Here is a 26,762-nt window from a genome sequence, read left to right on the forward strand (position 1 = left end):
AAATGTATCTGGATAATCGTTTGGAATTGCAACCAGTAGTTATTGCCACATGGCCTAGCAGCTGGTAAAGGGCGGCACGGTGGCTCAGCAGTTAGCACTGCAGCCTCACAGCACCAGGGACTCGGGTTCAATTCCCACCTTAGGCGACTGTCTGTGTGGAGTTTGCACATTCTCCCCATGTCTGCGTGGGTTTCCTCCGCGTGCTCCGGTTTCTTCCCGCAGTCCAAAGATGTGCAGGTTAGGTGGATTGGCCGTGCTAAATTGCCCGTAGTGTCCAGGGGTGTGTGGATTATGGGGGGGGGGATGGGTCTGAGGGGATGCTTCAAGGGGCGGTGTGGACATGTTGGGCTGAAGGGCCTGTTTCCACACTGCAGGGAATCTATTCTAATCTACTGCAGTGAATGAAAGGAAAAGTAAAGAATGTTAGATGCCAGAAATCTGAAAGCCTATATTTGTCCATGCATCATCTTTGATTTCTACCCCTGCAGGATGAATGTGTACTGCTTCTCGTTAAAGGTTTTTAATGTCCCTCTTAACTCCTGAGGTGCCCACAAGTCAGAAGAACTACCTGCCTTTTGCTGGGAACTAGGTTCATGAGTGCTGGAGTGTATTGATGTCCCAATGGGCCCACAAACTGCATATTGTGAAGTCCAAACCTCCGCTGACTATTTCTGAAGCTTTAGTCTGTGCCCAAATGCACTCCAATTCCATGTCCCTATGTGGAGGTGTTGCTGAAGACTTGTCGAAGGAGTGGCTGTGCACTGATGGAGAGAGACTCACTTTCTTATGTTTTGTTACCAGTTGGCATTGTGGGCTGTAAAAGGGACGCATACATGGGAAAAGCATGCTCACTCTCTACACCCACACACCAGACACGTCAGCTCATGTTCATGTCCAGAGTTCCCTGAAAGCTGCCACCCAGGTGGATAGAGTTTTTAAGAAAGCATTTGGTAATTTAGCTTTCATTCATAGGGGGACCGCGTTCAAGAGCCGTGATGTTATACAAAAGCCTGGTTTGGCCACATCTGGAGTATTGTGTCTAGTTCTGGTCGCCTCATTACAGGAAAGAAATGGAAGCGTTGGAAAAGCTTCAGAGGAGATTTACCAGGATGTTGCCTGGAATGGGGAGAAGGTCGTACAAGGAAAGGTTGAGAGCGCTAGGGCTTTTCTCTTTAGAACAACGAAGGATGAGAGGTGAATTGATAGAGGTGTACAAAATGATCAGAGGTGTAGATAGTGGACAGCCAGAGACTTTTTCCACGGGTGGAGGTAGCTATTATGAGGGAGCATAGTTTTGAAGTGAGTGGAGGTAGAGAAAGGGGAGATGTCAGAGATAGGTCCTTTACTCAGAGAGTGGTAGGAGCGTGGAATGTGTTGCCGGAGAGGGGAGTGGAGTCGGCCTCATTAGGTGCATCTACGTCCAATAATGCAATTAATGTGAAATGTGACAGGTTGCTACAGTGACAGTATTACTAATGACTTATTTGGGAATGAAGTGTAGGAGTTAAGATGTTTCTTTTTTACTGCTAGTCCCTTAAACTCCTTGCATTATACTGACTCCGCAAATGGTAGGAGTGTTCAATAGCCAAGTTGAGTAAATTTTAAAAAACGAATTGGCTATCTGTTTCCATTTCAAGTATTTGTAAGGCTGTGTGCCTTGCACTGTCGGGTCCCGTAACAGTGATTTTATGGATTTGGTTTCAAGGCTGCCGCAACTGGTCAATTCGTATGCAGATTTGAAGTGTTGTTAGTTTTCATGATCTGACATGACTGGTGGATGTGATGGAACTGCATGAATCTGGAGTAGAGAATTGTGTAATTTCAGAAAGCATTCATTTTAGTTTGCTCAAGTCTAGAGATTGTCAATTCGGTGGTCCTGCCATTTAATTATAGACACACATGGTGGCTTGTTTGTCATGTATTATTTTATTTTTATTGTGGAGTGGTGAACGTGTTTTCTGGCACACCCAAAACATTTCAGTTTGTACAAAGTCCAGAGTCAATGCTGGAGATAATTTGTTCGTGACTGGTGGATCCATCCTGTGAGTGCATCTGCATGCACTTTGGTTTATGCATTTTCCGTTTCAGAAGACTTTCTGCTTGTGTTAATAGAAATATGTATTTTTATTTTCAACATGTACAGAGTTGTAATTACTTACCTCTGGAGCATGTGGGCCCTGAACTCAAGCTTCCTGGCTCAGTGGAAAGGACAATTCCACGGTTACACAAGTGACTTTGAAGTGTGTTAACATACTCATAAAAAGGCATTTGTGATCAATATAATTAATACCAACCGCTTTGTTTCCCATTGATGTGCATGTGGGCTTTATCCATTATGCTTTTTGTTTTCAGCTTGCAGTTTTAGACTTGCTATGCAAGGGTGTAATCTGGGTTTCTTGGATTTCTGTTGTAGATGATGGAAAATCAATAGTTACAAACATTTATAAGTTAGTGTACCGTGGCGTAGTTTGTCATGTAGGCAAAGTCTGTTTGAGATCCTTTGCTGCAACAGATATTTTGATGGTAATGCTGGTGAGTTATAAGTTTGGAAGCTATAATGTTGATAATGACAAAACATTAGTCATGTCTTGAACCACATTCAAATTTTCATCCTTGTGGACAAAATAAGGCCTTTCCAGTTCTGAATTCTAATCAATCATTTACCACTGAATCAGAACTAACTCCAAAGTGACAAGTAATCCCCTCTTGCTACCGAATCAGTTTGATTAGTCATATACAACAGGCAGCTACTGCTAGGGTAGGATTGGAAAAAATGTAGATTCCTGTCAGAAAGAGGTGCAGTTCATTGGCCATTTCATTGTGTTGTGTTGTGGAATGTTAATCTGATCTCAGTTATCTTTACCTAGGAAGACTCCTAGTTAAAGCCAATTTCTTACCCCCAATAAAACTAATGCTGTAGAATAGGTGCTGGGGGAATTACCAATGAACTGCATATCTTCTCTACAGAAGTGTGGGATTAGGTATTTCTGGAGGGCAATCAAAGCAAAGGAATAAACAATAAACAGGATGAATAGAGGAAGCGAGAGACCTTGTAGGAAATGTCCATGATAAGGTGGTAAGAAAGGCACGTGGAATGCTTTCCATTATTGGGTGAGGTGTTGAATACAAAAGCAGGAATCTAATGCAGGACCCAAATAAGATGCAGAGAGATAGTACAAACTGCCGATGCTGGAGTCTGAGGTAAGTGTCGAGCTGGAGGAATGCAACAGGCCAGGCAGCATCAGAGGAGCAGGAATGCTAACATTTCTTTCTGAAGAAGGGTCCCGACCCGAAACGTCAGCTTTCCTGCTGCTCTGATGCTGCCTGGTCTGCTGTGTTCCTCCATCTCCACGCTATGTTATATAAGACGCTGCTTAGGCCGTAGCTGGAGATTGCTGGTACCACATTTACAGGAAGGACGTACTTGTTCGAGAGCGTGTAGAGAAAATGATCACAACACTGCCAGGATTTGAAAATTGCAGCGTGGAGGCAAAATTGGATAAGCCTGGGTTGTTATCCTTTAGAGACGGCTGACGAATGACTTAATTCAGGTGTAAACAATAACTAAGGGCTTGGATAGAGTGACAGGAAAGACCTGTTTTATCCCCTAGTGGAGAGGTCAAGTACTGGGGGCACATATTTCAGATGATTGGTAGAAGGTTTGGGGGGTACATGAGAATCCCATGCTCCTGCTGGAAAGTGGGACTAGAATGGGTGGCTGGTTTACTAAGCAGTCACAGACACAATGGCCTGAATGGTCTATTTCTGTGCGGTAATTATTCTATAGTTCTACATATGTGAATACTCTCAAAACACCTTTACTGACAGCACACACTTCACCATTCCTTGTGAACTTTCTTTTTGAAGCACTAGGCTTCCATTTGCACCAGTTGACTGAACATTCCTCCATCTGAGGTCACATTTGTGTTTTGCTCTGATATGGAATGCACTGCCAAGAGGGGCGATAGATACAAGCTGACTTGTATATTGCACTTATTGGCAGTGAATGGAAGGGTTATTCTACAGGAGACATCACAAAATTAGATCCACCCAAAAGGATATAAAGAGCTGTTTCTGTCAGCTGCCAACCAACTGCTGGGTTTGAGCTGTTCAATTATCTCAAAGTTCAGTACCAGAATGTTTTAGTCATAGTAATGAGTACACTCCAGTATAGTCTGAGGCCTAACATATTACTCTTTTGCATCCCTTTCATGTCAATCAAACGTAACACAGCGTCACATTATAACAAATCTACTTCTAGTCACAAATACTGAGCCTCTTGTTGACATCATTACCCCACTTGGTATCATAACTTAAGCCAGTACCAATAAGGATTGGTGGCAATGAACGTATGGATCTCGGATCACTGTAGTGGACATGACAACAACCTATAGCGTGTTGGCATCTGAAAATTTAGCAAATTTGGATATGGCTTTTGGAAGGATAAGTCGGCAAAGGAGAAAAAATTCATGGAAAATAGTATGGTAAAAGAATCACGGACATGAAGCTGCGCTAAATTGCTCTTGCAGAGAGCCAGTACAGGTCAGACAGGCTGAATAATGTGCTGCCACTGTTCTATGAATGTATTTGCAAAAACTACTTCTGCTTTATATGGGTTAAGCAAGTGTTGTTAACTCTTGCTCTTCAGGAAAGTGAAAACACTGCTGGCCAAAATTGAGCAGATTTAGATTTGATGTTGACTCTTTGTGAGTTTCACATATAATAGCAGCTTTTTAGTGCATAAGAAATAAAATTTTATAGAACATAGAACAATACAGCGCAGAACAGGCCCTTCGGCCCTCGATGTTACACCGACCTGTGAACTAATCTAAGCCCCTCCCCCTACACTATCCCATCATCATCCATATGCTTATCCAAGGACTGTTTAAATGCCCCTAATGTGGCTGAGTTAACTACATTGGCTGGCAGGGCGTTCCACGCCCTTACCACTCGGTTCGAAATTGTAAATACTTTCCCAACTAATTTAAATCTTGTTAAATTTGAAATCTTAGATAACAAAGTGTGGGGCTGGACGAACACAGCAGGCCAAGCAGCATCTCAGGAGCACAAAAGCTGACGTTTCGGGCCTAGACCATTCATCAGAAAAGGGGGATGGGGAGAGAGGGGGAGGCGGACCAAAAATGGATAGAAGAGAAGATAGGTGGAGAGGAGAGTATGGGTGGGGAGGGGATAGGTCAGTCCCAGAGGACGGACGGGTCAAGGGGGCGGGATGAGGTTAGTAGGTAGGAAATGGGGATGCGGCTTGAGGTGGGAGGAGGGGTAGGTGAGAGGAAGAACAGGTTAGGGAGGCAGGGATGAGCTGGGCTGGTTTTGGGATGCAGTGAGGGGAGAGGAGATTTTGAAGCTGGTGAAGTCCACATTGATACCATTGGGCTGCAGGGTTCCCAAGCGGAATATGAGTCGCTGTTCCTGCAACCTACGGGTGGCATCATTATGGCACTGCAGGAGGCCCAGTGTGGACATGTCGTCTAAGGAATGGGAGGGGGAGTTGAAATGGTTTGCGACTTTGAAATCTTAACCATTTTCCACTTGCAACTTGCACTCAAATCAGTGTAAGGGCATTTTAATTAATTCGTTGAAGTAAAACAATTGTTCATTGTGTAATTTAGGAATTGTTCATCCTCCTGAAAAAAGTGTCACCTTTCCCTCGTATATAATCACCCGCAACACTGGAGGATTGGGTTTCCCTGTAATTCTGTTATTCAAGCCTCAAGCCTTTGAATCTGAAAGAGGAGTGCTTATCCGATGTCAAGTCCTCGATGCTTGTCTGAAGATCAAAAGCAGTGATTTGTCCTGATTTTTTTTCTTTAAACATCTCTTCCTTTCTCTCTCTTGAGCTGCGCCTGATTCTGAACATTATACACAGAAACACACTGTCTGTCTCTCTGACGGTGCCAAGAATCCATTCACTGGTGATTCAAGTGGTACCAATGCAACATTTATTTGCTAGCATTCCAGTCTGGATCACTTGATCAGCTATTGTACTTCACTATGAATTTTCTATGATTTTAAAGCCCATTTTGCACATGTTTAACATTCTGGCAGGTCAATAGTTGGGAAGTGGTGGTGGTTTTCTTTCCAATTTCTAATAAAAATCGCATAGAGAATTAATCTTAGTGCACGTTTGTTGAGATTTTCGGTGCATTAAAGGTTTTTAGCACACAACATGCATTAAGCAACTGAGTGCTTTTTAAGGACTCATCGCACATGGATTTCAACTCAAGTGCTTTTTAAAATTTTTATGCTGTTCATTCATTGTCTGATTTGCAGCAGTGCAACCAGTTAAATTTACAGCTATATTGCATAAATTTTAAGCGTTATTTTCAACATATTTTATTGTAACACTTAAACTGCACCTTTTATAATGGGCCATGATCTTTTTGATTCCTCAAGAGCTGCTTGAATTGTCATGAAGGTGACTTTTTCATACAATTCAACTTACCAAAAAAAAATCCAATAATTACTTTAAAAGGGAGATGCACCTATTTGTTTGCTATATGTCAGACCAAGTGCAAAGGTGTTTCTCAATTACAAAGACCGGAAAAAAACTCAGCAGTTCTGGTAACATCTGTGGAGAGAAAGCAGGGTTAATGTTTCTCGTCCAGTGACCCTTCTTCAGAATTGACGGGCTGGTGGGTTGGCAGTGGTGATGAGAGCAGACAGGTGGAGATGGAGCCCAGACAGCGACGGACAGAGCGGCAGAGAAAGTAAGTTCTGCAAACAAGAGAATGATTGGTAGTAAGCTAGGGATGAAGAAAAGCTGATATGGGGACAATGAGTAGGTGAAAATGGGTTGGCTATGCTGAAAGCAACCCATGCCATGACTGGGCCTGGGGTATGAGCCCAGTAAAGGACGTGGAATCAGCTGTTCAGTCTCTAAAATTATTGAACTCAACATTGAGTCCTAGAGGCTGGAGGGTCTCAAGTGGAAAATGAAATGCTGTTCTTCCAGTTTGTGCTGGAGCACGGCAACAAGCCTGAGACACCAGACTTTGGCTAGGGAATACTGGTGTGTTGAAATGGTAGGTTACCAGAAGCTCGGGGGTCACCCAATCTGTGTTTCGTCACTTCAGTGTAGAAGAGACCACATTGTGAGCATCGAATACAGTCGGCTAGACTGAGTGAAGTACAAGTAAATCACTGCTTCATCTGGTTGAGAAGAAAGGTGGATATTTCTGAGGCCTTCCTGTGGAAGGTAACGTCATTGGACCAAATGGAGACAGAAACTGAGAGAATGGAATAGAGTCCTTTCTGAAAGGAGGGGGTTGAGAATGCTCAGTCCAGGTAACTGGGAGTTGGTGGCCAGCCTATCCCCAGAACTAAAAACAGATGTTGAGGAAGGGAAGTGAGGAGTGAGAGTTGACGGGAGGCTTGTTTGATCACTGGAGGTACTTTATGAATGGAGATGTTTTAGCCAAAGGGTTTTGTGTTCTCCAGCTCATGTGCAGTGTGCTTCCTTGGATGTGGATAAAGAGATTTCTAGTATAGATATTTAGTGACCTAATTTAACATGTTGGAAACCTGATTGTATATAGGTCACTGCAAATAACTTGTCAGGTTTATGATATAATGGTTTCTAAATTATCAAATTTTTCACAATGACCTACAGCATGCTTTTTAATGTGGAATCAGAGCTTTATTTAATACAGACAAGTTAATAGTCATTTTGTTTTCCATAATAATCATGCCAAACAGTTTGTTTGTTTATAATAGCAGCCACTGTTGGATAACTGAATATTTTGAATCATTTTTCATGCTGTCTTATTTTTGATCTACAATTTTTTTTGCTTTTTTTCAAGAGCCTGATAACAGGCTATCCTTTCTATCAGACTTTCACAAACAATAGCATTTCACTGTCAGTTTATTTGCTGTCAGTATTTTCTTTCACATTTGTGTACGCTGTGACAATTTCAGAAGAACGGCCTTGCCTACATTCATATTTCATCTGATATCCTATGTTACCTTTTTATAAGAGGTTTCTGGCAGCATCCATCTTCCCTTTCTCTCTTGAATTCTGAAATATCCAGCTCTTGGAAGCAATGTGGTATTATTGAAATGGAGTTCTAAATTGGTGTCCTTTTTCTGGGCAACTGTCGCAATTGTATACTCGATGAGCACCACCAACTTTGACCAGTCAGACTATCACATTTCCAAGCTTCAGTCAAATGGATTCATGATTTTTGAGTTGAGAGAGTCTGTAATTCTGCATCATTTGTGAACCTAAATAAACTGATTAATGGGCTGGAACCTATTTTTTTCCCGGATTTGTTTCCTCCTTTTTCTTACAATAACTGCTTTAAATACCATGTTAAATGCCTGATTCAAAGAATCACTCCCTGAAGATGTGCCATGACTGTAGTATGTGGTTCACTTTTTTATTTATTTGAGCCAATGGTTCACTTTGTTTTTGAATCAACAAAAAATGAATTCCTGTTTTGAAATAACCAAGCAAACGTTTTAATTTTCTTGTTTCATCAGACTGTAATTTGTGTTTTTAAACTGCAATTCAATAAATAGAAACAATTAATTCTCTGTTAAACGTGTTATATTTGCATGCTGGTCATGTTTTATGGTTCTGTGCCAGTGGTTAAAGTTGTGAATCCCTGTCCTTTTGCAGTTCTATGTGCTGAAAGAGTGGGCCAGATGACTAAAACATACAATGATATAGATGCTGTAACCCGTCTGCTAGAAGAGGTAAGTGCTTTCTTTTTAAAAAAATTCAGTCAAAGCAAAAACGCTAAGATTCATTCATTTTTAATGTGTGCAGCTTCAAAGCTGAAAGTTAATTACTGCTATGCCTCCTAAAGCCCTACAGCATGGAAGCAGGCTGTTCAGTCCTTCAGGTTCACAATGACCCACCAATGAGCATCCCACCTGCTTTTCCTACCCCTGTAACACCTAGCCTGCACATGCCCTGGACTCAATGGGTAATTTATCATGGCCAATCCACCTAACCTGCACGTCTTTGGAATGTGGGAGGAAACCGGAGCACCCAGAGGAAACCCACGCAAACGCGGGGATTGTGTGCAAACTCCACATAGACAGCCTTCCCAGGCTGGAATTGAACCTGGGTCCCTGGCGCTGTGAGGCAGCAGTGCCCACTGCTGAGCTGCAGTGCTGCCTCGTCAACAAAAATGTCACAAAAACTTAAGGATTCAATTTCAAAATTTGACCATTCACAGTGAAATGAAAAGGGAAGCTGTAATCCTGAGTTGCATAAAAAGCAAGTATGCAGTACAGAGGGTAATTAGTGTCTTAATGTCAAAGTAGAAACTGAGATTCAGTAGTAATGACTTAGTCGAGTTCACAGCAGTGATTTTAGCGTGGTAACCAGCCGCCCATCCGTGACTCAATCTATATTTCCTGCTGCACCAGGAAACCAAAGACCCCTTCCACAGTTACATTAATTTCCACTCTGGCAGAAGATATTAGTTAGTTTGCACTTATGAACAGTTTCAAGAGCAGCTTTTTCCCAACTGTTATCGGATGTTCGGATGGACCTCTTTTAACATTAATGTTGATCTCTCTCTGCACCTTTTCAGCAGCTGTAGCACAGTATCCTGCATTCTCTTCTGTTACCGTGATGTACATGTCTCGTACAATCTGCCTGTAAAGCACATAAGACAACACTTTTACTGTACCTTGGCACGCATGACAATAATAAATCAAATCAGAGTCTCCTGATTACAGTGGGTACTGTCTATGCCTCTGAGCCAGAAGAACCGGGTTAAAGTCCCCCTCCAGGATCTGATGGCCGAGGTATGTGGTTTTAGGACATGGCCAAACAGTTTGTGTGTCAACCTGCAAACTCTACCAACACGTGCACCATGTGATGTGAAGAACATTGGAGCCGCTTCCAAGCATTATCTTTAACTCTGGACTACAACGTTGACATAGCAGTTGAAACTGCAGCTGAACTGCGACACGCCGTATATGAGTGTTTTCTGGTGCGTTGCTCATGGGAGGGAGTGGCTGGATTTTGTGCGTTTATGGAACATAGAACGTAGAACATTACAGCACTGTATAGGCCCTTCGGTCCTCGATGTTGTGCCGACCTGTCATACCAATCTGAAGCCCATCTAACCTACACTATTCCATGTACGTCCATATGCTTGGAATCTGGTTAGAGATTCAGGTGGAAGGATAGTCAGGGGAGAGGTTTGTGCTGACTGGACAGTGTACAGTACAAGCTCAACAAGATATTCTTGTGTTGGAATTGCAGCGGGAGCTGCAGGGTGAGAGATAGAAGAAGAGAGGATGAAGAAGGCAGGAAAGTGTAGGCATGCTTGTGCAAAGGATTGGTTAACTTATATTGTGGTTAAAAAAGGTCTTTTCATATTGTGGTTTGCAAGCCCCAATGTTGGAATTTGGCTGGTATGTAAATAGTGAAGTGCATTGCAATTTGACAATCACACAACACCAACACGACTATAAATAGATATGTTTATATGTTGTGTAGGAAAACAAGCTTCCTTATTTTGGTTAAGTGAAGTAGGTTTTTAGACTTCTGTTATTGTATGAGCTCGCTGTTCTGAAAAGAAAGTGCTCAAACAATAACGTGCCAGAAAAATGGTTGAAGTCAGAAATCCAAATGGACTTTTGTCTTTGGGGTGGGGAGATACGTCAAGGGTACATTTGCTACAAACACTGCTCAAGCTAGTCATTCTGCCCTGTAGCTTAAACAATGTTGTTTTCAAAATCATGTGCCAAATGACAACAGATGACAGGGAATTGTGGGGCAATTAAAGGCAAAGCAAACTAATGAAATGGAGTTTCCCTTTTTATTGTGCCAAGGATCTGGAATGTGCCCAGCAAACACATTCAAGAGTATCAGTGTTTGGGGATCTTATTCATCTGATGCCTTTGACTTCAGAGAAAGTGATTCAGTAAATTGTACCATTTACTTGCTTTCCGTCCGCCCCCCCCCCCCCCCCCCCCCCGGTTAATATGCTGTGCTCATTTATCCTCCTTTGAAAATATATTTTTGTCATTCATTATTGCAGCATTGAATTAGGAAACTGCCAAATGTGACTTCTTACTGTAAGATTCTTGATATTTCACTTTCATTTTATCATTAAAGCACTTGTGTTTGAAAATCTCAATTAGACTCTTTTCCCTACAAGCCTTCAGAGTTTGATTATGGGAATCCTGCTATAAAGAACTTCAATGACCTGAGGCTGCATATTTGGCCTCTCAAAGCTTCGACCATCTTTTCACCAATGACAACTTAGAGTTATAACGCACCTGTAAAGTAACGAAACCTCCCAAGGTGTTTCCCAGGAGAGTTGTAAAGCAAAGTACACCACTGAATCATGTAAAGGAGGTATTACGTCAGAGACTAAACACTTAGTCAACAAAATTTTTTAAAAAGTGTCTTGGGTATGGAATGCATTGCCTGGAAACGTGTTAGAGGCAGGTCTTATTGAGACATTTGAGAGACGCATTGGATGATTTTGATTAGAAATCGTGTGCCGAGATAAGGGAAAAAGGCAGGAGATTGCACTGGTTCCTTGACCTGGAGCCAGGCTCAATGGACCAAATGGCTTCCTCCAGCACCATAGCAATTCTGCCATTAAAGGAGGTAAGTGAGGTGGAGAGGTAGAAGGAGGGAATTCCAGAACTTGCTGCTCGCTGCCTGTGGTGGTGGAGAAATTAGAACTGAATTTGTGAGAAGCTAGAATGAAAATGTGGAGATTTCAGAGGTGTGAAGGAAGTTATGGAAATAGGGATGGGGGGAGCCGATGGGGGATGAAAATTGTAAACAAAGATGAGTTTAAAATTAAAGATGTTATATGACCGGGAGTCAACTTAGCATAGTGGGCACAGGAGCATAGAACTTAAGAGTGTGGAACAGTACAGCTCAGTTCTGTCTGCCATATCTGTGCTGACCATTACGACATTCTAAAGTAATCCCATCTGCCTGCATGTGGCCCGTATCACTCTACTCCCTGCCTGTTCATGTAGCTGTCTAAATGCCTCTTAATCTTTGCTAATGTGTCTGCTTCTACCACTTCCCCACAGTACGTTCCAGACACCCCTGTGTCTTTTTTAAAATAAACTTTTCTTGCACACCTCCTTTTAGTCGTCTCCTTTTAAACTTCTTCCCTCTCACCTTAAAGCTATGCCCCCTCATATTTCAGGTGATCCGGAATAAGACTGGCTAAGATGTGGTCAACTGAGATTTGACTGGCTTCAAGTTTAGGGAATGTGGGTTTGAGTAGCCAGCATGGTCTTTTGAAAGTTGGAATGTGTGGTTTTGCTGACGTGGACGAAAGATGAAAAGCTCACCTCAGGATCACGTGTGGTACCAAAGTTGCAAACAGCCTGACTTCATCTCAGGTTGTTGCCACGGAGAAGGATAGAGTTTGAAGCAGAGATGGAAGCAACTGCTTCAGCCTTTCCAGTATCTAACTGTAGCCAAGGTTCTATCAAGTTCCAGTTTAGTAAATCTGGTGGACTCTGCTGGCATTATTAGTCTTATAATGACACCTAATACCACTTCAGGTAGTTCAGAGGAGGTGGAAAGAGTGTGCATTGACCAGGGAAGGTTTGTCCTTTGTTATAATAAGATGTAACTGGGGACATTTCCTCATCATGACAATATATAGCTGCACTGGATCCATTTGCCTCAACGGTGGTTAGTTCTGGTGCACGGGATTGAGTACTTCTGCTCTGCCCAGTTTATTGAACAGCTTACTGTTATGTGGCACGAGCTGAATTGGCTCACTCCTGGTATCCACAATGATGGGAGCCTTGGGAACAGTCCAAATAGATCATCCTCTTGGTATTTCTGGCTGGACCTGCTTGCCTGTTGCATTTTTTTAGGTCTGTCACAATTGATTATATCAAATGGGAATAAATTTGCCATAGCCTTGCCAGACCATAGTGCTGCCCTCTTGTTTGGAAAGAGATGACAGGTGGTTTAACCCAAGGGTCACCACACCTCGGGGGAGGGAACGAGGCCGAGAAGGAGAGTACTTTATGGTTATCTCAGCCAGTGTGGGAATTGAACTTGCGCTGTTGGTATTAAACTACATCACAAATCAACCATCCAGCTAACTGACCCCCTTTTGAAGGGCAGAATAGCCCATTCTAACCTGCTCCACTATTCAGTAAGATCCTGGCTAATCTCTGTCTTGTCTTGACCTTGCAGCATCTCCTAATGTTCCTCGATTCCCTGACTTATCCAGTTCAGGGTGACGGTGCTCCCTTCTTGATTAGTTGAGCATGTGTAGGCCTGAGCGAATGTAGAAGATTTGCTTTCTTGCTTCCTGCCAAGCCCCCATTGTATTTTCAGGGTTAGCTTATGAGTGCCACAGGGAATGACAGGATTGCATCTGTCTGTCGTGCGCAAGAAACCTGATTTTGCTGTCAGAGCTCGTGGGATAGAATGAGCAAAATGGAAAATGATCACATGGGGCAAGGAATGGGAGATCAAAGAATGGACCATACTCAGCAGTGGATTTGACATCTCCAGAATTGAAATCGATGACATTGGCAATAATGAAAGTAACTTTAATAAAAACAAATTACTTCCTAATAGGACAATGTGCATCATGTATCATTATCCACTTAGAATTAGAAACCTATTACAATCAATTGTGTGATTAATATTGACGGATAAACCGGATAGATTGTAACCTGATTCCTTAGCTAATCATACATAATAGTTGAGTTGCCTGAAGCGAGGGTGACATCCTTTGCTCTCATGTATACTAATTTTCAGAGATGTATTATTGTCTTTGACTTGCCCAATTCATTTGAGACACACAGGGGCCATGAATCTATGCCTTTAGTTCTGTGTGTAAATTAATACCAGAAAACAATTGGACAGGTGATCACATATCATAAGGAAACAAGGGGAGATCTGTAGATACAGCAGGAGTGGGAGTGGGAACTTATTCATAGAATCCCCACAGTGTGGAAACAGGCCATTCAGCCCAACAAGTCTACACCAGCCCTCCAAAAAGCATCCCACCCAGACCCATCCCCCTACCCTCTTACCCCATAACCCTGCATTTCCCGTGTCTAATCCGGACAGGACGGGCAATTTAGCACGGTCAATCCACCTAACCTGCAAATCTTTGGTCTGTGGGAGAGAACCAGAGCACCTGAACGAAACCCATGTAGACATTGGGAGAATGTGCAAACTCCGCAGTCACCTGAGGGTGAGATTGAACCCAGGTTCCTGGCGCTGTGAGGCAGCAGTGCTAACCACTAAGCCACCGTTACTCCAGATATGCAATAGATGTCTGTTGCTCAGTATTTTTGACACAGCATTGCTTTGTGAGGGGGAAGCTCAGACCCATGGAGTTCTTGAATTTCTTTTCAAGCTTTGAAAAGTATGCTAATCAGAAAGGTGCTAATTCTGTCATTGGCGTTGGAATGTGGTGTTCGTTCAGTGGTAACTTGAGCCTATATACACATTGATGTGAGTGATTGAGTTTGGAGATTAATGAACCAGTGTCAAATACTTGTCATTAGGCAATTGATGGCCCGGAACTTGGTTTGCTGGGAAAAAAAAACGCACATTTTGTCAATATTTTTCATCTTACACTGATTTGGATAATCTTTAAATTTTGTGTTGCCGCGTACAGAAAGAGCGTGATTTAGAGTTAGCTGCAAGGATTGGTCAGTCTCTGCTAAAGAAGAACAGGACGCTAACGGAAAGGAATGGACACCTTGAGGAGCAAGTGGAACATGCCAGGGAAGAGGTGAGTGCATATATTGGGCATTATGGTCACATGGCTTTTTAGGGAAAAAAGTTATTGCTATCTAGTAGATTTAGTTGTATCTGTTGTGCTTTCAGTTCTCTTCATAGCGTGTGGTATTGTAGCATTGGAAACCTTCAATGTCATAGTCATAGACATTTACAGCTCCGATTTAAAGCCTATTCGGCTCACCATGCCTGTGCCTGTCTAAAACAATCACCTAACTATGCTATACCCACTTCCCAGCACTTGGTTCATTGCCTTGTATGCCTTGGTATTGCAATTGTACATCTAACTACTAATTAAATGTTTGAGGATTTATGCTTCCACCACCCCTGCAGGCAGTGAGTTTCAGATTCCCACCAACCCCCGGGTGAAAAGGTTTCTCCTTTCCTCTCCTCTCCTCTCAACCTTCTGCCCCTTACCTTAAATCTTCAGTTGCAGTTGATCTTCCAGTGTAGTACTGAGAGAATACTGTACTTTTTGACAGTGCCATCTCTTGAATGTGATATTAACCTGAAGTCCAGTCTACCCCCTCAACTGGACATAGAAAATCCCATGGGCACTCTTTAGAAAAGAGCATTGACATAAATGGACTATCACTAATCTTACATTCAGCATGACCATGTTTAGTAGAGGTGATGGCCTAGTTGGTGGTACCATTAACCTATAAATCCAGAAACTCAGCTAATGTTGTGGACACCTTGGTTTGAATCCTGCCTTGTCTGATTTGTGGAAATTTGAATTCAACTGGGGAAAAAAAAACACATCCGGAATTAAGAATCATGAAAACCATTGCTGATTGGTAGAAAAGCCCATCTGGCTCATTAACTTCCTTTAGTGACCCTCACCTGGTCTGGCCTACATGTGACTCCAGATCCACAGCAATGTGGTTGACTCTCAACTACCTTCTGAAATGGCTTAGTGAGCCGTTCAGCTCGGGATGTGCAATAAATGTTGGCCCGCCAGTGATGCCTATGTCCCACAAGTGATTTTAAAAGAAAGTAAAAATAACATTATCTGGTCATTATCACATTGCTGTTTGCAGGAACTTGCTTTGTCCTACAACACAACAGTGCCACACTTCCAAAAGTAGTATATTGGATACAAAGCATCTTAAGACTGTGAAAAACAAGTTTTTCTTCTGTGCTATTATTATTTAGGCAAACAGATTCCAATGTTTGGAATAAGGGTGAATTCCTACAATCTTGTATTTGCGTGAAACCTGAAAAGTGCGTTTATGATGATATTCCACATAGTTTCCAAGGAGTGTATGGCGTTTGGTGTTAGACCTTTCTATTAATTGTATTAGCGGCTTTTACTAATGTCCCCCTTCGTTTGATCTCTCATAAGTGTTGATGATAACGAGCTGTGTTGGAATCTAAGATGGCAGGTGCCAGATCTTAATGCAATTTAATTTTAGTTTTATTGTATAGTTACCACAGTTATTATATCAGTGTTAATAATGGTGATATGTTTCCTGTAAGACTGTAAAATCATCCTCTTCCCCCCGTTTCCCCCACCCCCCACTCCCCCCGTTCCCCCCCCCCCCCAACTCTCTCCCCCCCCCCCCCCCCCCCACCCCCCACATCTTTAGGAAGAATTTTAAGTTTAGATATTAAGTTGGGCTGTCCACCTTTTTTTATGATCTCCAGGGCTGTGTATACAAACAAATGCGCGCGCACACAACCGCATTTTATATCAAGCTGGGGCAGAGGTTGAAGAGCATTCAGAGTTGGTTTCACACTAAGCTTTCTTGAGTTCAAGTGGAATAAAGCTGCTTCCTCCATGGTCCATCCTGAGACCACCAACAGCACAAAGTAAAGGCTTTCCTTTCTTTTTAGTTAGCACACTTCATAATCCTTGATTAGAGGTGCTGTCCAAAGTTAGTGATCTCGGAGTTGGTTTTGTATGAGTTAGAAGTAAGAGTGGGCCTTTTGCCCCCTTAGACCAGCTTCACTGTCTAATAAGATCATGGCTGACCTGATGATTACCTCAACCGCATTTCCCACTTGCTCCTGATCAACCCTCTTGCTTACTAGCTGCATTTCTCATATACACCATAATCAGGAGGAGCAACAAGTGCGATCAAACAGGAGCACAGCTTTGCAGCGCAATGCCTAGATCAAAGGATGGAGCAGCAATTCATGGCTCATTAACTGGGACAGCATCTTGGGTAGCAATGACAAAATAGGACATCGGCTAAGTCATGATATTTATTGTACAAGCTGCAGCATCATTGCATTCTCTATATAACGTGCACCTGAGATGATGCAATATGTAAAATTCGTTCTTGTAGAAGCTGAAGAAATAGAAAAGTAGTGCTATTTATAATAAAACTGGAATCTGAGATAAGGTGGAGCATTCTGCCTATGTGCTGTGGTGACACCGTAAACAGGACACGTGATGTAAGCAATACATGTGTAGAAAATTCCTGAAGGCCTGCTCATGTCTCCACCCTCCAGCTGTACGTGTAGCAGCTGCCATTTGACATTCCAAGTGATTATCCCGACTATTCCAAATTATAAATGGCAAAAATGTTGGAGATGCCAAGCTGCTGGTGAGAAGAATAGCAAATAAAGGCAGTTTAGAGCTGCACTGATGGGTGTTGCATTAGTTTTCCTTCCAGTTTCTCAGAAGAATTAGACTGGACCTGAGAGCAAAATAATTTCTATCTCTTCATAGAGTTTGCCAGCTCTGCTGAGTTCTTCCAATGTTTTTCGTTTTAGTTCACATTTCCAAAATTTGCAGCATTTTGTTTTTGTGGTGCGCTGGTTGTGGTATCTTTTTTCTCTTTGCTCTGTGTTCTCTCTGTTCTCAACATTTCACTTTCTTTTCCCCCTCCCCTCATAACCCCATTCCCCCCCCGCTTCTATCTCTGCTACTGACCAGGTGTCTCAACTCCGTCATGAGCTGTCTATGAAAGATGAGTTACTACAGTTCTACACTAATGCGGCAGAAGAAAGTGAGAGTGACTCCACTTCCTCCACACCGTAAGTGTTCTACTCAGTCGTGTCAAATAATGCCATTCAGAAGTGTCCCTGAACCAGTGTAGAAAGTTAAAAATGGGAGCATGCCTGAACAACAAAAGTTATCAATAAATATCTGCAAGGAGCACTGGTGAATTTTGTTTTAATAACATGGGTACTTTTGCGTCCGAAATTTTTTAAAAAAATATTTAATTCAGACATTAGACATTTTTCTTCTGATGCCAGGTAATAGTCACTTTAACATTAATATAAAATGGACTGCGGTGGATCAAGAAGACAGCTCACCACCACTTGAGGGTAATTAAAGATGGGAGATAAATGTTGACGCAGCCAGTGACATATTCATCTCATGAATGGATTAAACAAGAGCAACCAAGCAATTAAAGTTATAACTCTGATAGTACTGACAGTGACACTCCAACTATTCCAAATGATAAATACGCCAGATGCTGGAAATGCCAAGCTGCTCATGAGAAGAATAGCAAGTGAAGGCATTTTTGAGCTGCACTGATGGCTGTTGTATTGTTTTTCCTTCCAGTTTCTCAGAAGAATTAGACTGGACTTGAAATGTGAATTCTTTTGTTCTCTTCAGAGGTTGCCTGTAGGGTAGTGGTGTGGAATTGTTGGTCCGAGATATGTGGTTTCGTGACACTGGCCTCAATTTGTTAAGTGTGTGGGAAATTCCCCAATAAAATTCTGCCATTCCTGTGGTGCCAAACTGACACACAGATTATTTTCACTAAGATATTTTGCCCCATTGTACAACAATGCATATGAAGGCGGTTTACCACTGCCTTCTGCACAGCTGTTAGGGATAGTAAATGGAGTGATGGCTTTCATTTCCAAAAGGATGGAGTATGAAAGTAGAGAGGTTTTGCTACACATTGTGCTAGCCAACCCACAGTTGGAATACTGTGAACCGTTATGGTCTACTTCTCTATGAAAATGTGTACCAGCATTGGAGATAGGCAAAGAAGGTTCACTAGGCAGGCAATAACTATGATGCAACATTGAGTAGGTTGGGCCTGTACTCATTAGAATTTAGAAGAATGAGAGATTCTGTGGTGGTTTGACAAGGTGTGTGTGGAAAAGTAATTCTGGAACAGTCAAAAGCTGGAGGGCATAATCTCAGGATAAGAGGTTGTCCGTTTAAGACAGTGATAAGGAATTTCTTCCGTCAAAGGATATAAAATCTTTGCTGCAAGAGGACTGTCAAGGCTGTGTCGTTATGTTTATTCAAGGCTGAACTACGCAGATTTTCACTAGGTTAAGGATTAAAGGGAAAGGCAGGAAAGTGGATTTGAAGATTAACAGATCAACATAATCTCATTGGGTGGTTGAAAGATTGGCCAAATGACATAAGTCAGCTCCTATATCTTACTGCCTTGTAGCCACATCGTGTGAAATATATTTTGGAAAAAAAAAGTAGTTGGATGTCATTAAAACTCATTACATGTGGTTCCAGTTTAATGGGAAATTATGGGACTTAGCATTATTTGGGGGGGTGGGGGTGGGAGAAAATGCACAATTTGTTGAAGCTCTTTGGCTTGCACTCAGGACCACTTGCACGACTATTGGAAGGTTTGAAAAAAAAACAAGCTTTCTTTTCGAGCAGTCCTCAAATTCCATATGATAGAATGGTATTTTGTAGAGATATTTCCTTAATTCTAAATTGTCACAAGTTGCATTTTTCTAAGTATTCACAGCAAATGCATAATTGTGGTTTATTCCTTCTGGGGCTGGTTTTGTAACTGACTAAAACCTTTGTTATGAACAAATGAACACAAAATGATTTGAGGATTTTGGTTTGATTTGCCTCAGGCTGAGACGGATTGAGTCTACCTCATCTGTACAGAATTATTTTCATTTGGATTCTCTTCAAAGGAAGCTGAAGGATCTAGAGGAAGAAAATGTTGTTTTAAGAACTGAGGTAAGAACAAAAAATCAGTTTGCCAGTCCTATTCAAATCAAAGCCAAATGAAAATATTACTGACTGTCTCCATTTGTATTTTTCTTTCGTATTAATCTCTCATGCTGCTGGGATTATAGTTGATAGTTAGTCAGAATGGCAGTGACCATGCTTAATTCTCTAGTGTGCCTCTATTTGCACCTGTTTGGAATCATGAGAATTCCAAAATAGCTTTATTTTGCTAGTCAACAAAAGTTCCTTGTGGTTAAGTCTAATTCCACTTGTTCTCCCTAGCTTAGAATTGTAGAATCATCAGAGCACAGCAAAAGGCCCTTCAGCCCATCATGCCTTTGCAAATCAATTACAACCACCTAATGATTCCAATCCCCCGTGGAGAGATTAATTATTAGCTCCCACACTGAATCAATCTATCCTTCTGCTTGGCCAGTGAGAATTGGGTGCTTTCTGCATCGGTCTAGGTACATTGAATTGCAGAACAGTAGTTTGGCGTGTGAAGTGTTCATAAATTGATACGTAACGTTTCCACAGTTTTGATGCCAAGTTCCTATAGTACATCAAAGTGGAACCAATGCTAGAATATCTACAATAAAAACTGATCCATCCCTGCTGAAGTATCAATACCTGTACGTGTAAATAGAATCAGTTTTCTGTCATCTGAGGGAACTTGTATTTGTAGAATCCACACTTTATCTTGGCCACAGAAGCCATAGCAGTAGGTAATACCATGCATCTATGGTGTTCAATTCAATAAGATCACGACTGGCTTGTTGATAGGCCGTATTCCATACCCTTCTCTGTGAACTTCAATATCTTGTATTGAGTGCATAGACTATATAAGGGAGAGAGTGAGAGGCAACATCTCTGGAACACTATGCTTTCTGGTACCATTCTATATGAATTGGTTTTATCATGACAGACTGCTAAGCACATGTGTAAGAAATTATTAATAGAATAAAAATGATAGTTAGCACTTTACTCCACAGTCTAAAAGGGACTTCTGTTGCTAGGTGTGGACATACGCAGGTTAATGTTTAGGAACCTGTGCATTAATCTATTTAGTAACCTTCTATTGGTCAGTAGAGATGTATTGCTAATTTTATTTGTAGTATTTCTCATCTGTCACAGAATAATGCAGAGTCAAGGTTGGATAATTAATCTTCTATGATGCATCCCAAAACACATTAATTTTTAAATATTAATTATTAGTAGTTGTAACTTTTTTGTGGGACTGTTACCTGTATTGTAATGCAATACATTTATTTTGACTTTCAGACTTGTCATCTGCAGACGGAGACCATTTCCTACGAAGAGAAGGAGCAGCAGCTTGTCAATGACTGTGTGAAGGAGCTAAGTATGTTTCAAGTACTAGGAGAGTCCTGCAAAATTAGTCATTCCTCTGCACTATGCATTACTCAACTACAATACTTCTAAATGCAGCAGATTTTTATGGTTACTTGCACCCAGATGATTTTGAAATCAAACGGTCAAGGTTAAAATCAAAAGCAATGTATTATTCAACTTCAAATCTTTTGTTGAGTTAGTCGCTGTGGAGGTACTGCAATATATGAAGAATGCAAGCTTTTCAACAACTGCTTGTGTTTTTTGTGCACCTGTAAAGTCATAAAACATTCCACCGTGGTTACTGAAGTCATTAATCATCGGGCGAAGAATGATTCCACTTTACGTGGGAGATACTAGATGGTTTCCAAAATACAGGATAAACAGATAGGTTTCATTGGGAGGCTTAAAGTATGCCCTGACAGGTTTCGGGAGGCATAGGATCATGACATCTGATGGTAGAGCTGCCAACTGTGGAGTAAGGAGAATGGGGGTGTGCCAAGATTTCAGAAGGTTTGTGTTGGAGGAAGCTATGGTGAAAAGGAAAGGCAAAGTCACAATGGGATTTAAAAATGCAATGGTTTCTAAAATTAAAGCCATGCTGTGCCTAGACTGGTTGTAGGTCATTGAGCTTAGAACAATTTGGATTTTGGTTCATTTGTTGCAAAGTTTTCCCTGGTAATAGAAGCAAGCTGTAAGTGAAATAATTAAACAAAATTTGGTTTTGTTTGAATAGTTAATGTCATGCATCTTTCAGTTCTACGAACCATAATACACAGTTCACTTTTTGTCTTCCACTGTTGCAATTTACAATCATCTTTGAAGTTTGAAATAAAATAGGGGAAAAAAAATTAACGTCAAGATCTAAAACTTTCCAAACTAGCCTGTAGTTTGCCTTTATCATGTACCAGTTTTAAAGTTAACTCAATGGTTTACTAAACATAGTAATTCCCTTCTTCACCAGCCACCCTTTCTCTCGCCAAATGAATGTCTTATACTGAAATATGGAGCTGACATTTACTGGCCCTCGGAGGGTAGGAAAGAAGGTGGAAGGGGGGCCTGGCAAAAATTGTGGGGAGCCAATCCTGATTGGCTTCCTCATGTGGTCTTTCCCCTTTTGGGCATTTTACAGATGGCAATATTGGAAGCTGATGAAGTACTTGACTGAAACAGATGGATGCTGTATATGCTGTATCTGTCTTGAAGAGAGCTCACCTTTTGGAACCCTGTGCTCTGTACAATAATGAGCCATAACTGAGAAAATGCACTGGTAATCTTGCTGCTCTGATCCACAAACTGTTGCTAAATATGTAAGACCTCGATGAGTTCATCAAGATGACCAGTTTGCTTGATTGTTCTTCAGGTGCAAAAGTAATTCACACCAAGTTTAGTCATTAACAAAAAATAACTCTTTATTGTAACACATTTGACTTTAACAAATGGCAGAGAAAAGAATAGATTCCTAATTTATTTCCTATGCAACTTAAACTATATCCATTTAAAAAGAAACCAAAAATATCCCCACCACCACCCCACACACCCACTTTCTCTCCCAAATAAGATAGACAAAGACAAACAGTTCAATATGTTGTATGGACGGAGAAAGAAAACAGGCACTGTGAACAAAATTCTGAAGACCACAAGACAAATTTTAGTCATGTGTTAATTTGTCTCTGTCTTTTTGTTTATTTTTGGAACTAATGACATGCTGTTGTCTGTAAAGTGATTGTTCTTCACTGTCTTCTTCCCCAATATGGAGAGAGGGTAGAAGAGGGAGGTGTTCAATGCAGAGGCTCTGGACATTATGATCCCAGCTGATGTCATTATTGGATAAGTCTGATCCCATACTGAAATCTGGTTTAGATCATATTTTTTGATTTAAGGAGATAGTCTTTCACTGAAATGCAAACGTGCACGTTTGCAGATTTGGATTTAACAATAAAAGAGAAGTTTATTATGCAGTGGAAATGAAGATAAAACAACAAAGCAAACTATTTACATATAACATTTAAATGTAAAGAATTATAGAACCAGATAAATAGAAAGCGGGACATAACACCAGCACTTCACCGGAGGCTCACTGATGATGTTACCTAGAATGGTGACAATGTCTGAAAACGAACCTTCCAGCTCAGCGAGCAAACTCACATCCATTAGATTTTGAAACGCGTGGTAAACTATAATCCTACTAAGCTCAAAAGCGCTCCTTTGCAGTACTTCCACCAGAGAGAATTCACTTCCTTCCCACATCTGTATGGCTTAATTTACCAGTGCTTTCACTTACCCATTGTGAGATGGAAATTTCTTCCAACTGAGATTAGCCTTTCTCGGCTTCAAATAACCCCCTTAGGTTTAAAACCAAATGCTTTGTGTTTTGGATTTATAAACTAAAGTTACAGTGAGGTGACCTATTGCTTAACGTTCCTAAACTGGTTCTCAGCTGCAACTGGTTTACTTATTCAGCTTCGCCCATTATTTGTGCAAAGCTACCCAAACTGAAATTCACATGTATTTTCTAACCCAAGCTATGGAGGTTTCGCTTTGGCCCAGAAGTACATTTACAGATTATTCTAGCTGAAAGCTTAATGGACTTAACTGTTTCTTTTGTTCAATTGTATATTCTTTCAATCTAAACAAAGCTCACCAGCATCCAGAAAGTCTCTCTTATACTTTTTTTTAAAATAAATCACCTTGTCCATAGGAATACTTTCAAATTAATCATTGCAACCTTGATAGATACACACAATCCATGTGTCACTAGTTCAAAATTCACAAATCCAATGTAAATTATGTTAAATGTAGCAGATCACACACCTTTATCAGTGTCTCTGGCTGTCCTGCACTTAGAGCTTTGTAACAAACTGTGGCTCATCCCATCAGAGGGCTGTTGTCAGGTAGTTATTCTTTAACTCAAAGACTCTTGTTGCTGTTCTGTCAAGGGAATGTTGCGAAAAGTAGCCTTGTTTTGCACAGCTGAAAATCTTTCCTAGTATTTCAGCAAAACAGCAGCCTTGCTTTCATTTCAGTATGCAGTCCAGAAAAGAGAAAGTATTTATTCCTTTCTGGTTCTGACTCTACCAGTTAGTCTGCTGTGTGGGTCTGCAAGCTGCACACATGCAAATCAGTTGATTGCTGTAACAAAGTATGAAGCTGGATGAACACAGCAGGCCCAGCAACATCTCAGGAGCACAAAAGCTGACGTTTCGGACCTAGACCCTTCTTCAGAGAAGGGGATGGGGAGAGGGTTCTGGAATAAATAGGGAGAGAAGGGGCGGCGGACCGAAGGTGGAGAGGTAGGGAGGGGATAGGTCAGTCCAGGGAGGACAGCTGAAGGGGGCGGGATGAGCTCAGTAGGTAGGAAATGGAGGTGCGGCTTGAGGTGGGAGGAAGGGATAGGTGAGAGGAAGAACAGGTTAGGGAGGCAGGGACAAGCTGGGCTGGTTTTGGGATGCAATGGGGGGAGGGTACGAACTAGGCTGGTTTTGGGATGCAGTGGGGGAAGGGGAGATTTTGAAGCTTGTGAAATCCACATTGATACCATTGGGCTGCAGAGTTCCCAAGCGGAATGAGTTGCTGTTCCTGCAACCTTCGGGTGGCATCATTGTGGCACTGCAGGAGGCCCATGATGGACATGTCGTCTAAGGAATGGGAGGGGGAGTTAAAATGGTTCGCGACTGGGAGGTGCAGTTGTTTATTGCGAACCGAGCGGAGGTGTTCTGCAAAGCGGTCCCCAAGCCTCCGCTTGGTTTCCCCAATGTAGAGGAAGCCACACACTGGGTACAATGGATACAGTATACCACATTGGCAGATGTGCAGGTGAACATCTGCTTAATATGGAAAGTCATCTTGGGGCCTGGGATAGGGGTGAGGGAGGAGGTGTGGGGGCAGGTGTAGCACTTCCTGCAGTTGCAGGGGAAGGTGCTGGGTGTGATGGGGTTGGAGGGGAGTGTGGAGCGGACAAGGGAGTCCCCTAGAGAGTGGTCTCTCCGGAAGGCAGACAAGGGTGGGGATGGAAAAATGTCTTTGGTGGGGTCGGATTGTAGATGGCGGAAGTGTCGGAGGATGATGAGTTGTATCCAGAGGTTGGTGGGGTGGTGTGTGAGAACGAGGGGGATCCTCTTAGGGTGGCTGTGGTTGGGGGGGTATGAGGGATGTGTTGCGGGAATGTGGGAGATGCAGTCAAGGGCATTCTCGACCACTGCGGGGGAGGAAAGTTGCAGTCCTTGAAGAACGTGGACATCTGGGATGTGCGGGAGTGGAATGCCTCATCGTTGGAGCAGATGCGGCAGAGGTGGTGGAATTGGGAATAGGGGATGGAATTTTTGCAGGAGGGTGTGTGGGAGGAGGTGTATTCTAGGTAGATGTGGGAGTCGGTGGGCTTGAAATGGACATCAGTTTCTAGCTGGTTACCTGAGATGGAGACTGAGGTGTCCAGGAAGATGAGGGATGTGTTGGAGATGGCCCAGGTGAACTTGAGGTTGGGGTGGAAGGTGTTGAAGTGGATGAACTGTTCATCTCTTGTTTTACTGTATTTAAATTAAATAAACCATTGAATTAATCAATTCCTAATGAGCGATTGGCTATTAGATCATCATTATTAGGATGATGGTGGGCAACCAAAGGCATAATTAGAGGTCATTTAATAATTCTGTGAGCACCTTAACTGATACTGGATGAACCTGCTAACCTCTCACTGACCCTTGCAATTTGTATAGGAAAAGAGTTGGCCATTCAGCCCTTGAGCCTGCTGCACCATTAATGAGGTCATGACTGATTTGTGGCCTAACTCCATATTCCTGCCTTTGGCCCATATTCCTCAATACCTCTGCTTAACAAAATTTATCTATTTCAGATTTGAAATTAACAATTGATCCTGCATCGATTGCCGTTTGTGGAGGAGAGTTCCAAACTTCTCTCACACTTCTTGTGTCGAAGTGCTTTCTAACATCTCTCCTGAACAGACTGTCAGCTAAATGGAGATGCCTTCCAATGGCAATATTGAAGCAATGGGGGAAGAGTGTGTTCTGCAACAGAAAGATGGTCACTGGCAAGGAGGACAAGCTCCCGTGTCCCAGCAGTTCCCCTGGAGAGGTTTTTCCCCATGTTACTGCTCACTGTTGAGGCTACTGCCTCTAAGGGCCAACAGCTGAAGAGAGCAGGCTGGCATACTTAGTAGAATAGTCTGAATTTGTGTTACTCTTTGACTGACTGAATGATGTTTGATGTTCTTTGTGTAAGGTTGACTTTGCTTTTTTAACCTAACCGTCCAGGGGACACAAATCTCCAACTTGTCAATCTAGCAGAGGAACTGGCAAAGAAGACTGAAGACTCAGCACGACAGCAAGAGGAAATTACTCATCTGCTGTCACAAATAGTCGACTTGCAGAAAAAGTCTAAAGCTGTAAGCAGATACATTTGTTTCCCTGTCCCCACCCTGACACTTTTTTGTTAATGAGTTGAGACTTGATTTATGATGTGGAACTTCTCCATGTCAAACTACTGTAATATTGCTCCAAGGGTCGTCTTTTAAGAGTTGTGAACAATCATCCCAGAGCAGAGACGGTCTATAGTCCCGATGCTTGAGGAGAAAATGAAGGAATTTTTAACTCTAGGTTTTTGCCAGTCATTTGACCCTTAACACGGTGCTGATTAATGGCCCCACACCCACAGCAATGTGCTTGACTCTTAATTGCAATTGGGATAGGCAATAAATATTGGCTTAACCAGTATGCTCTAATCCCACAACTGAATATACAAAAATAATTCTGATTG

At 42.0% G+C, this 26,762-nt stretch overlaps 1 protein-coding gene across 5 annotated transcripts in view; it reads left to right on the top strand.

Moving 5' to 3' along the window:
• The window catches only part of trak1a (trafficking protein, kinesin binding 1a), a 201,939-nt gene that overhangs the window by 138,584 nt on the left and 36,593 nt on the right, over positions 1-26,762 (top strand). For all 5 annotated transcript variants that reach the window (XM_048550826.2, XM_048550817.2, XM_048550854.2 and 2 more), the window contains 6 exons: positions 8,639-8,715; positions 14,619-14,735; positions 17,625-17,725; positions 19,544-19,652; positions 20,925-21,003; positions 26,261-26,391. In XM_048550826.2, coding sequence (XP_048406783.2) covers positions 8,639-8,715; positions 14,619-14,735; positions 17,625-17,725; positions 19,544-19,652; positions 20,925-21,003; positions 26,261-26,391 — 614 coding nt within the window. The remainder of the gene's footprint in view (positions 1-8,638; positions 8,716-14,618; positions 14,736-17,624; positions 17,726-19,543; positions 19,653-20,924; positions 21,004-26,260; positions 26,392-26,762) is intronic.

The sequence above is a fragment of the Stegostoma tigrinum genome, chromosome 2, assembly GCF_030684315.1.
Source record: "Stegostoma tigrinum isolate sSteTig4 chromosome 2, sSteTig4.hap1, whole genome shotgun sequence".
In the NCBI taxonomy this organism is placed as follows: Eukaryota; Metazoa; Chordata; class Chondrichthyes; order Orectolobiformes; family Stegostomatidae; genus Stegostoma; species Stegostoma tigrinum.